The sequence below is a fragment of the Falco peregrinus genome, chromosome 12 (genome assembly GCF_023634155.1).
Source record: "Falco peregrinus isolate bFalPer1 chromosome 12, bFalPer1.pri, whole genome shotgun sequence".
NCBI lineage: Eukaryota > Metazoa > Chordata > Aves > Falconiformes > Falconidae > Falco > Falco peregrinus.
In genome coordinates this window covers 17,824,541-17,836,964 of record NC_073732.1, presented here as the reverse complement: position 1 = coordinate 17,836,964, position 12,424 = coordinate 17,824,541, and the positions used below count along the sequence as shown (strand labels likewise).

Here is a 12,424-nt window from a genome sequence, read left to right as displayed (position 1 = left end):
CGGGTTTCCCTCTGGGGCAGAGACGGGCACGTTTCATTTCCACCCCAGCCCCTGCTGCGTGCAGTGGAGACAGAGCCGCCGCTGCTGGGGAGGAAGCACGGAGCGAGCTGGGGGCGGCACGGCACGGCACTGGGCACCTTCCCCGGGCAGGGCACAGACTGGCTCGCCATGGCTCCAAGTGCCTTGAAGACAACGTGGGGCAGCATGGAGGTGGCCCTGACCGGCATCTGCGCTGTCGTGCTCTGCTGCGGCCCTGTGCTGGCTGGGTGCCGCCAGGGTAGGTACCAGGGCGGTGTGCTCACTGGCATGGCCCATGTCATTTGCAGCTGGTGGAAAATGTCTAAGGGCTGGGGGCTTTGTAGTTAAAAATAGCTCTGGCATCAAGAAGGCAGAAAACAAAAGCTTTTGTGTACACGTGGCTGAAGCAAGGGAAATGAGGAAGCTCAGGGCAGAAATGGTGTTAAAGGATGGAGAAGGGGACAGGTCCATAGCCCGCAGTGCTGGCACCGGAGCAGTGTTGTGGGCACAGTGGCCTCAGATGGAGTTTGGTGTTGAGCCTCTGGATTTGCCAGTGCCATTCAGGGTCTGGGGTTTTCTGTTCTGGCTCTTACAGCCTCGGGCTGCACCTCCTGGTTTGGACTTGACCCTGATGGAGCCAGGGTCCTGCCTGTGGTTTTGCTTGGGGTGACCCTTGGGGCAGAAGGGGAGGTGGAGGGGAAGGAGTGAGTCTGGGCAGAGCGAGCGAGAGCCCTGAGGCAGCTGTGTCTGCCTTTCCTCCCAGACCGGCTCTTTCTTTGGTGCCTTTGTGTATTTTCGGCACTGAGGATGATCGCAGGGCTGGGTGTCCTTTGGAGCAGGTGTTACTTCTGCTGCTGGGAAGGTATGGGGAAACATACAGACCTAACCTTTTCTTCCAGGAGTTCTCAAAGTGCTCCATTTATTGCTGGCACTGGGTAGGAAGCAAAGCCCAGAACCTGCCAAATGTTTCCTGTTAAACAGAAGAAACCCAGAGCACTGCAAAAATTACATCTCTCCATGTGGGCACTGTTGCAGCCAGCGCTGCCCATGGGAACTGGGGCACTTCCCTCTCTCCCTCCTTGTGTTCAGTCTCATCCCTCATTTCTCAGCCCAGTCTTCCATCTAATCTTTTATCTTTTCATCTGGGTTCCTTTTCTGGTTGGTGATGATGAGGTCCTGGTCTTACAGCTTCAGGCTAGTGCTGGAGGGACAGGAGGGACTTTCTAACCCTTGCCTGCAAGCCCTAGGGCTGCTATTGGTGGTGATATCTGAAAAGGGAAGATGAATTTCTTAACAGCAGGGACTTTTCAAAGTACTGGCAGTTTGAATTGCTTGGTCAGATAACGCATGTGAAAAATGCTTCTTCCTGTTTTTTATTTCTCTGGAAAAAAGTTAAAGCAGCAGCTGCCTCATCCTGCTGGATGGGGCTGGCTGAGCTAGGACTTTGAGCCTGGCCCTGTCTGCAGCATCTCTGCTGCTGGGTGTGTGTGAACCCACAGGGATCACAGGCAGGGAAATGTGGTGAAGCAGCAGGGCTGCTGCTAAGAGCCGAGAGGGCTTCAGCCATGGCCAACTTCCCTCTGGGCTGGGAGCAGCCTGGCAAACACTGCCAGGACCCCCAGGGTAGGTGCCAGGTGGGGACAGGCAGCTGGTGAGTAACCTGCAGGTCGCTCTGCCCTGTCAGATGGTCTTAGGCTGGAAATGATAAATACTGTGTCCTGGACAGCCCCTGCCCACTCTATGCTCCCAGCATGGAGCAGCCCAGCAGGTGGCCAGGCACACGATGGGCTGCACTGTGGAGTGCTGCCCTGGCCCAGGACTCAGATGCTTTAGGGGAAGCATCATCTGGAGGAAGGATGACTCGGACACTTTGAAATCTATGCTGTATTTTAATAATACAACCCCTAAAGTCAGTTTTCTCCAGTACAGGTGTTCTTGGTTGCTCAGTCCAGAGCACAACTTGCTGTACTGCAACTACTTCACGTTACAGTTACCACCCCTGCAGATTCCCCTCTGGCTGGCAGCAGGGGAGAGACATGGGCTGATGCACCTCCCTGTGATCCAGAGTGATGCTGAGGACTAGTCTTGCATCCCTGGTTCCTGCGTGAGGGGGTACGGCTGTTTCCGAGACCTGTGCCCACTGTAACCTTGTCTGTTTCTTGTTTCTTCTTTCCCAAACAGTGACCTTCTTCCCAGCAGTGTTAACTTGCCCTGCAGGCAGCTCAGCCACCTTCTTCTGCAATATCTCCATGGAGAATGACTCTGGCTCAGAGTACAGCCTCAACTGGTACAAGGAGATGAACCACAGTCAAGGCCAAAAAATTGCTGAGATCAGCCGGAACAACCACCAGACAAAGACAGAGAAGTATGTGCTCACCAACCACAATCCTGCCTTCAAGATTGAGATCCTGAACCTCCACCAGAATGACTCAGGCTCCTACTACTGTGGACTGATCACTTTCTTTGAACCTGATAAAGTGATGGAGAGCAACCGGTCCCACCTGGTGGTCACAGGTCAGCCTGGGGGCTGAGCTGATGGAGACAGGTCTTTGTTGTCCTCCCATGGTGCTATGGCTTCCAAACACACTGCAGTGCCAGGGCAAAAGGCAGGCAGCACCCTGCTGGGGGAGGACCTGGTGTGGGCCAGAAGAGCACAGCTCTGCCCTTTCCCTGCTCCTTTGCATGCAGGGTTGAGGCCCAGGGACACAAGCTGTCCCCCATCCACACTGCAGCTGGATCTGATCCTGAGGCAGGAGGTCTCCATTCTGCTGGGGCTGTGGGGAGGAGTGAGCCCTTACCCATGGATGGAGGCAGGAGACTAATGCAGGGAGCTGCTTTCACTCACAGATGGGGGCAGGAGACCAGCACAGGGAACTACTCCACTGGGGACAGGGATTGTGTTTGGGGTGACAACTAGTGCTCAGGCCCCTTGAACAGCCGGTGTTGGTGTAGATACTGTGGCTGTAAAACCATATCCTGGGAGGGTCTCATAGCCCTATGGTGTGGGGGACTGAGATATCACAGCAAGATCTACCATGGCCTTGCTTGACAGCACTGGGGGCTTTGCAGAGCTGAAGGAAAAGGAAAAACACTGCAGAAGTCACTGTCTTTCACAACATCTCTTCCCGATGTGAGCTGATGCTGTGCTGGCCCCAGGATGTGGAAGCTGTGAGGAGGCTTGGGGAAGCCATGTCCTCCACGGGGTCATGCTGCAGCACTGCCTGTGGGTGCAGAGTGGTGCCCCGGCCCCCTGCACCACAGCTCTGTGGTGTGGGATCATCCTCACCACCTGCAATGGGAAGGAATGGGACATAACCAAAATGTTCCCTGTGTCAGCCCAAATTCAGGGCTCCTAGAGGGATGATGGGGCTGGGGCAGCTTGTCTGAGACTGAGCCCTTTCTGGGGACAGCCCCCATGTTCTCCTGTTGCCTTTCACAAGGACTATAGAGGCCATTTTACATTCCTGACCTGCTGTTTTGTTCCCCCTCTTTTCCATGGCTATTGCAGCAGCCCCTGAGAATACAAATGCTACTGATGAGCCTGAGATGGAGGAAGGCAACCCCCCAGACCACATCAAGGCTGTGCTCCTGGGCATCCTGCTGCTGGCTGGGGTGGTTGTGCTGCTGATGTTTGGCTACCTCACAGTCACATACAGGAGAGGAGGTATGATTACCTGCAGGGGCTGTGCTGGGCTGAGAGGCTGGGGTCTGCCAGGGGACCTGGTGGGTGATGCACATCCAGGAAACCCAGCTGGGGCCTGGGGGCAGCTAGATACCTGCAGCTCCCTGGGGTACATGGGCTGGTTCAACATGCTGAACTCAGCTGTGGCATATCCCCATGGGACAGATATCTCCATGCTTAGGGGAGAAGGGTGCTTTGGGACCTGCTTACCCTTTGTGGAGCCCCCAAACCACATGCTGTGGCTCTGCACTGCTTGTTAGTGTAGTGAGTCCCTCCCATGCACCTTGCCTGGGCACCTTCAGAGCACCTCATCGCCTTCCTGCCACAGTACTGGTCATGGCCTCAGCCATGCCATGGGGACCCCCTGAGAAATTGCATCCCACTAATCCCAATTAAACCCTAGACTGTGGGCTGGTTGACTTGTCCTTGTAATGCTCAGGGTGTTAGAACTTGACTGGAGAAGGAGGAAGCATGGTGCAATGCTTGTGGTGTCCAGTCCTCTCCTAGGATATGGAGGCTGGGTCAGCCCCAGCCACTCACATTGTTGTGGCATGCAAGTATCTTCTAACCAAATGTGTTACTTTGCAGATGTGCAGAAACCACCAAGTGAAAACACACCAGCGGTGAGTTTTCAGTCTCTGACACCCTGCTGTGCTGCAGGGGAGCACTGTGGCATCGTTGGGGTGTGGAAGGTGCAGGGCCTTCCTTTATCAGCCCTTCACAAGCTGCTCGCTTCTCCTGTCTTGTCTGATGTGCTTGATCTTTTCTGCTCAGCTGCAACAGTTTTTCTGCACCTGCCACAGCCCCATCACATAATCAAAAAAGCTGCCTGAGATAGGATAGGGTCTCTCTAGTCCAGCCCTTGCTCAAAGCGGGGTTATCTTTGACAGTGGGTTGTGTTGCTGCAGAAAATGGGAGGAAATGTTCTCCCAACATATTAAACTAAAATTTATTTTGCTGCAGCTAGTGCCTGTTTCCTCTCTTGCTTTTGCTAGGCACCACTTGGAGGAGTCTGGCTCCATCTTTTCTCCAGCTCTATTAGGTACCTGAAGGCACTGAGTAGGTCCCCCTTTGCTGTTCACTCTCTGGGCTGAGCAAACTTGGCTCCAGGCTCTCCTTGCACACACTGTGCAATCAGAGCCCAATGGAGAGGTGGGAGAAGCACTCCTAGCACAACTGCCTTCCACGGCTGGGCAGGGAGGGAGCCCAGCCTGCCTGCAGAGGCAGAGGGCTGAGACCCACATGGCTTTGGCAGTGACAAGGCTCGTGGTCTGGTTTCTCTGGGCAAATGCTATCCCAGGCCTGTGAGTCCTTCTGCTTTGTATCACTCTTGCCCTCCTGGGATCTTTCAGCACTTGCTGTAAAAAGGGAGCTTGTGCTGGGGATGGTGGGTACCTCCAGATGATGAATCAACCTGATGGGGTTTCCTTGCAGAAGGAAGAGAAGCCCCCTGTGGTGTCTGTGTCCACTGTGGACTATGGTGTGCTGGAGTTTCAGTGGGACCAGTGCAGCCAGCTGCCCCCCGAGACCCAGCTGGCTGACCAGACTGAATATGCCACCATTGTCTTCCCAGAGGAGAAACCTGTCACACCAGAGCGGGGAAAGAAACACCAGAATGAGAGGACTTGGCAGCTGCAGTCACAGCCCTGCTGAGGGCTGGGGTCTCTCCCTACTGGGGACTGCAGGCATGGACAGACTGCCATGGCCCCTTGCTCCCACCACAGTTTGGAGTTAAGAAAAATCCATTGTGCCAGGACTAGAGTGATAGAGGCACTGCTGCTGGAGTTGCTATCGGACAGTGCTGCCCATGGTAGGATCGCAGCTGTGGGGTGGGTACCACGGGATGAGGAAGATCCCCACTGGACTGTGTGCCGCATCTTCCTCAGGGCAGGGAAGATTGGGTAGGACAGAGCAGCAATGCCAGTAAGTCTGTCCCAAAGGTGATTTACATCATACCTCAGTTTTCTACCTCCACTCGGGGATCTCAGCAGTGTCTACGCTGCCTCCCTCACCCAGGTCTGACCCAGCTGGTAAAGCATGACTGTGGGAGAAAACACCAGAGGCTGGCACTGGAGTGTGTCCTGGGAGATGCTGCTGATGGCTTCTCCTCACCCGGAGCAGAGACTGCCTTATGTACAGCTATTTAAAGAAGCCCTTGGGAAGTGGGTGGCTGGTTTTCCTTCTGTCTCCAGGTACTTTCCTCCCCTGCAAGAGGAGAAGCCTACCCCTGTGGCCCTCTCTTCACAGGTGGGAGATGGATCTGGTCATAGGGGTGAATAAAGAGTTTCATATCTGGGGAGTTTGACTTGTGATGGCAAATGCGTGGGCAGGCAAATAACGGCTCTTGGCAGTGTGCAGGCAAGAGCTGGGAGGCGGCAGCATCTGTTGTGGTTCCTGGGCCTCTGTGTGATACACAAGCCATTCTGCTGCGAAGCTGCTGTTAATAGAGAAGCCACTGCTCTTCTTCCTCTCGCCCCTGTCTGAGCTGGTCACCCCGGTGCAGCAGCAAACCAAGTCTTCCTTTATCAGGTGTATCTCAGGGTGGTTGCCCAGCCCACTGGGGATGAACATCCCTGCTGTGCCAGGAGCCTGGCTGACATGAGCTGTGGCAAACAACTTTACGGTGCTCTGTGAAGCTTTCTGGCTCCAAACTTCCATTCTCTCTCTTGAAAGTGGTGCTGGGGCTGTGCTACCTGCCAGAAACCAGAATGGAAAGGAGCGACAATGGCATCAGAGGGGAGAAGCCCTGGGAAGGAGTGGCTTTGGAGGCATCTGAGACCTGCTGGGAGACCATGAAACCCAGTGGAATTGGAGGAGAGTCACTAGCATCTCATGCTTCAGTGCTGCTGTCAGGAGGTTTCTTTTTCCCTTACCCCCAGTAAAACTAGTGCAGCCTTGTGGGAGCCAGCCCAGGTGCTGGGGGAAGGGGTGAGGCATGCCACACCCCAGTTTGTCCCCTGTGGGGGGGTGAAAGGTCCCTAAGAAACCTGCAGAGGAGACCAGGTGGGATGAACATCCATCTGGTATGGCTTTCACCCTTCCTCAGGGCAGGACAGTGGCTGTGGTGACCCTGCTGTTACCAGTGCTGCTGAAGGCTCCTGGTAGTCACCATGGGCAGTGCCCTGTCTCCCACAACATTCACTGATGCCAATGCACAGCTCAGCCCATTGGGGCTTTTTGCAAGCAGCAGCCCTGCTCCTTGCCCTGGTGGCTCCAGCAGAGACCACCTGTGGCTGGCTGGGCTTGGCTCGCCCGGAAAGCCAAGGCAGGAGTCTGCCACAGTGGGCAAGAAGCAGGAGCTCAGTCAGCAGTTTTGCTTTTGGCTTTCCTGTCAGATGCGATGCCGGCGAGAGGGTGGGCCCTGCTTTGAGTTTTCCACCCTGCCTCTCGGGCAGTGGAGGTGCCAGGTCTTCAGCCCTTCCTGCACACCCTGGCTGCAGCCATGGCTCCTCCAGAAGCAGTCGGAGCTGGATGCTTTCCCCTTTTGAAGGATGGTGGTCTGCAGCCATCTGGAGGCTCCCAAGCCATCTGGTGGGTCAGGGGTGTAGCAAAAGCATCTCCTGTTGCCATTTGAGGTGGGAGAACATCCAGCCCATGGCAGTGACTGTGCCCTGCTGGCCCCCCAGCAGCCTGGCTGCAGTCCTGCCCTGTGCAGGGAGCAAGGTTAGGGCCCGGGGATGCATGGGGTGAGTGGTGGGGATGCTCCAGGCTGCCAGGCACCATCTCCCATCCCTGTTCGGAGGGCAGGGTGCCCAGCACTGGCGGAGACCTGAGTGGCCCAACTCCTGTGCTGGGCATGGCACTGGTAGTGCTGACCAGAGCAGAAACAGGGCTGGGGTGAGCTCTGGGTGGAGTGCAGGTTTCAAGCCCCCAGCTGAGCATTCCCAAACCAAGCAGTGCCCTGAGATAGGTGTCAGCACCCCCCCACCCCCACCCCCCCAGCATTCTGCTTGGGGGTGGGGAGCTGAGTGTGTTCATGTGAAAGAGCTGATCTTTCTTTCCATTCAAGCCAGGAGAGCAGCCACCTGTGGTTCTTACTTTCCCTCCAGTCTGGTGATAGTAACTCAGTTTTCCGGGAGTCGCTGCACAGATTTTGGAGGAAGCTGTTTTACCTCCCATCCTGAGAAGTCCCCAGTTTTGGCTTTCCCAGCTCCACCATCCCACATCCCTCCTTCCCCTGCCCCTCTCTCCATATCACACCCCTCCTGATTTTGCTCACCACTGCACCCATACCAGCTGGCAGGTTTATGACCCTTTTCTCCGCTCCGAATAAAGCAGAGACATCAGCAAACTCATTTCCACCTATGATGCTAAGGTTTGCATCAGGTTTTCTGGGGGGGGGAGGGGGTGGGTGCTGAGCTAACACCCTCAAGCCCTTTGGCTTTCCCTGCTTGCACCAAGAAGAGGCTTGGCTGCGATGGCTCTGGTATGGTTTTGGGGTACACCCTTTTCTGCCACAGCTACTTTGTTGGTACTGAAGGGGGTGTGGGTGGCAGGGTTTCGGTGGTCTCTGGTTTAGGCTGTGGAGAGCAGGTTTACTGCAGAGTGGTTAGACAGACCCTACCTGTTTTTTGATCTTGCTTTCTGAGGCATCACAGCTTCTGAGGCTAACCCTCATGCCTCAGAACCACTGGCCACTGCCAGAAAAAGAAAAGGGCTCCAGCCGGGTCATCAGCATCCCATTTTGGGAAAGGTGAGGCTTACAGCAGTGCATGTAAGTAGTGCAGTGGGAGAATAAGGTCCTATGAAATTAAATAGCTTGTGGACCTGACTCTTCTAGGCTTTCAGGACGTGCCTGGAAATGACTCCTGAAAGGCCAGAGACGACAGGGTGTAGGTTTGGGTCTGCCCAACTAATTCCTACCAGCATCGTGTTACGAGTGATGGAGGATGCTCCCGACAGCTCCTTCCCCCATGTTTTGTGCTCACAAGTGCAGTGCACAGCAGCCAAACTAGGGGGAGGTCCAAGTTTTTTCCTTGTATCATCCCAGAGCAAGCATCACCAGCCTGGCCATGCACACTCATGTGCATGAACGCACAAATGTGCACACGAGTCCCCAGTGAGCACACCCCCAGATTCACACAGCTACTGGGTGCCAAATACAAGCACATCCCTGCAGACATACAGCCCCCCATCCCCAGCCACCCCATCTGTGTACTGCAGCTCCTGCTATGCCAGGACCCAGCTGCAGCAGAGGGGGTGGCTGCAGGCATCGAAACTGCTGCATTTCCTGTGCACTCTGGTCTGGCAGTTAGAGCAACCGCTTCCGACGGCGGACACCCAGTGCTCCCCTGAAGAGCTGCTGCCACCACTGTCAGTGTCAAAATGCCTTGTCAGCTCCCTGGGACCTCACGCCAGCTGAGACGTCCGGAAAACAGAGCTCAGCCCCAGCCCTACACTGGGGTCTTGCTGATAACGAGTGGCCAGATCCTGCTGGGAGACTTCAGAGAGCTGGGACCAGTCCCTGTCTGCATCTGCAGGAAGCTGGATGCGTGACTTCAGCATGCTTGAGCTATACCCAAACAAGCAAAATCCCCTTACAGATGCTTGAAAGTCAGCCTGGCTCTTTATATGCCCCAGCCTTGAATAAAGGTGATTTGGAACATGTGAGCAAGCATCCCTTAAAGAAACTGAGACAAGAAATTGGGTCTCAAGAAAACTGGACAGGGAGATGAAGATGGAGAGGAAGTCTCCTGCTGCTTGCAGCATCATCTTTGAGGAGAGCCATGCCATGGAGCAGCAAAGCACCATTCCTGCAAAACGGGACGTGCAGATGCCAGGGGGAAGAAGGGATGGTCAGGATGTGTGGCATTAAGGTCACTTACAAGCGAGCACTGTCCTGGTCACTGGGAGGTCTCAGAGCTGTGTCTGGATTGGGGGGAGGTTGGGCTGGAGGTGCTGCAGTGGCAGTTGTGGGTTATTTGGCCCATGGGTTAATGGGGTGATCTATGAATGGTACTGGTCTGTTGGGCACTACGGTGTGGGAGCATTCCTATGGCCTTGACTTACTGGGAAAGTGGCTGCTGATCCTGGAAGAGACAGGCTGGGGTGAGCTGGTGGGTCCATGGTTGGTGGGAGGTATGGGCTGCTAGGCAGTTTGCCTGGACACCAGCCATGGCTGGCTTGCACAGCTCTGGTGTGTCCTGAGGGGTCCAGGCCCACAGCATCTCCTCCGTCCTGTCCCACCTCCTTGCCCTGCTGCTCACCAAGCCTGCTGTAGGCTTGCAGAATGTCTGCGTTTCCGCCTACTGCCCTCATTTTGCTTTCTCTAGTTTTGCTTTGAGTTGGCTCCAGGGTTTCTCCTTCTTGCTCTTCCTCTCTTTAGTGGGATGTGCTGCTCGAGGAGGGTGCCGGCAGGCCAGATCCTGGCATTTGGGGGCTCAGAGGGCCAGGCAGGAGCCCTGGACCTGCCTGCTCCACTGCCCCCAAGACCAAACACACCACCCATAGCACCAGGGCAGAGCCTTGTCAAAGGGGGCTGAGCTGTCTCCTTACGCCTGGAGGGACCATCATGAGGCCCACCAGACAACAGGGAGCCCAAACCTATGTGGGGTGGTACCTGCCCACATCTTCACATTCACCTTCTCCCTTAAATCTCTCCGTACTGCTCAGCATCCCTCTCCATCCCGGAAGTCCAGGGCAATGGCGCAATGTCCCATCTCTACAGTGCAGCTTGGGCATATCCCTGTTTCCAGAGGACCTGATCCCCCCTGCCTCAAATCTGCCCTGGGAAAGGTGAACCTTTCTACTCCAAGGGCTCAACTATGAAGACAGTCCAGCCTGGAAGGGAATGTTCCATTGCTTGTCCCTAGAGGAGGTGGCTTTCACTGAGATGGGGTGACAACCACTCACCATCAACAGCATCAAGGCTGGAGGGAGACAGGGGTGCAGAGAACTGGTGTGGAGCTCTGTCCCAGGAGGATATGGATGCCAAATTCACCATCTGCTTCAAGGAAGGGGGGAAAAAGAGGATCCAGGAAACTCTAGCTGAGTCAGCCTGCCTCTGTACCCAGAAAACCGCTGGAACAAATTAGTAAGGCTACTAAGCAGTAAACACCGAGAGGGCAGCACTGGGGCTGAGAACACAGATTTAGCAGGAACATGTTGTGTCAAACCAACCTCATTTTCTCTTCATTAGGGTGACAGGCTGGGTACTGCAGGGAAAGTGGGAGCGATGCTATCTTTGTGCTGCCTTACATGACATTCTCATAAGCAAATTAGGGAAATGGGAAATTCTGTCACTGTGGGTGGATGGCTACCCAAGAAGCTATATCCCATGAGCCGTTATCAATAGTTGGTGATGACAGACACATCAAATGGGTTTTCTGGGGAAGCATGGCTCAAATGAAGGCAATATGCTATTGAGGGAAGGTGGAGGGACTGTCTGGGAGGAGGGTTAGAAATCAAATTCACCTGGAGAAAGGAGCAAAAATGCCCTCTTAGAATGACTGATGGAAAAGAATTGGGTGTGTTTAGTGCAGGAAAAGATGAGGGAGATCTTCATAGTGGGAAAAAAGCCCTGGTATGAAGCAAGCAGTGAAGCACAGAAGTGTTTAGGGTTATGTCCTGTTGCTCACATGGCAGTCCATCTGTCTTGCAAGCCCACATCTGTCAAGCATGCCCACAGACACAGCGTCCCCACTGCTCTGTGGTCCTGCCTGGGGACTGGGGTTGAATGTCCCTTTCTGCCCCTCCTGGGGACTGCTGGCAGGATGGAGCCACCTGGGTATGGGGTGATCCCAAAGAAAAGGGATGGCTGTCCCAGCAGAGGTGGGGCACAAGAGGGACAAGCAGGGTCCTCATGGGTAGTGTGGGCACTTTGTCCTTGTGCGGAGTGAGGGTGGGGGGTGGGGGCGGGGAGGTTGACATACAGTGAGAGATGGAGAGGAGGAGAGAGAACTTCAGGAAACCTTCCTCCTCTTGCCTGGGCGGCTCACCCGGAGGTGGGAGCTGAATTAAAAAATACTTCCAGACTGTGAAAGTGGCAGGGAAATTACTCCCCAGCCTAAACCTTGTGTTTGCCTCCTTTACACATCCTGCAGAGGAGCCATGACCAGCATGCTGGGATGGAGAGGACTGGCAGGGGCTGTCCCTGGCAGGGGCTGGCCAGCCCAGTGGGGCTGTGCTGGGGCCAAGACAGGGCTCATTCCCAGTCCCTGCTGAGGCCAGGCTGTGGGGGGACCTGTGGGAGCAGCTTCTGTTTCCAGGTTGGTGCAAGGTGCTTGGGCAGTGCCAGGAGGTGTGAGTGAAGTGGAACAGGACGTCAAAGAAGTTTCAGCTCTGTGGGTGGATCTGGGAAAGTCCCTTTAGTAAAAGCAAGTCAAAGGCTTTAATAGAGGGACCAGCGCCGGGCTCTGTCTCAGAGATGACTGTGAGGGCTCGGCACACAGCGAGTTGTGATTTGAGTGGTGTTGCCATGATGTCATGGGGAACTGGTTTCCATCACAGCTGGGTTTTGGAGGCAGGGTCCTGTCCCCATGCCGGGGGTGCTGCCAGACCCCCCTCCCCCAGCAGTGTGCCTGAGGGGCACCGTTTTTCCCCCTGGGGCAGGCAGAGTGGGGAGCATCCCTCTGCCCCATGTCAGCAGCCTTGGGGAGGAACTGCTGGGCTGAAACCACAGATCCCTCAGAGGAAGTGATTGGTTTTTTTGGGTGAATATGAGAGTTCCAGCAGAAAGGGATGCCACCCTGGGGGGCTCCTCCTCCTCAGAATAGCTTGAGGTGT

General features: G+C 55.2%; 1 protein-coding gene across 1 annotated transcript; it reads left to right on the top strand.

Annotated features, from left to right (window-relative positions):
• Positions 1-5,996, top strand: PDCD1 (programmed cell death 1). The gene is made up of 5 exons (XM_027787285.2): positions 1-277; positions 2,200-2,532; positions 3,527-3,682; positions 4,289-4,323; positions 5,135-5,996. Exons 1-5 carry the CDS (start codon positions 169-171, stop codon positions 5,351-5,353), a joined length of 852 nt encoding a protein of 283 aa, XP_027643086.2. The 5' UTR covers positions 1-168; the 3' UTR covers positions 5,354-5,996.
• Positions 5,997-12,424: the final 6,428 nt, after the last annotated feature.

What these genes read in the sequence shown, in the direction of transcription:
- PDCD1 (XM_027787285.2), top strand. Translation starts at nt 169, where the DNA reads ATGGCTCCAAGTGCCTTGAAGACAACGTGGGGCAGCATGGAGGTGGCC. An exon ending in GTCCCACCTGGTGGTCACAG is followed by an intron (nt 2,533 to 3,526) that starts GTCAGCCTGGGG and finishes TGGCTATTGCAG; the next exon opens with CAGCCCCTGAGAATACAAAT. An exon ending in AGTCACATACAGGAGAGGAG is followed by an intron (nt 3,683 to 4,288) that starts GTATGATTACCT and finishes GTTACTTTGCAG; the next exon opens with ATGTGCAGAAACCACCAAGT.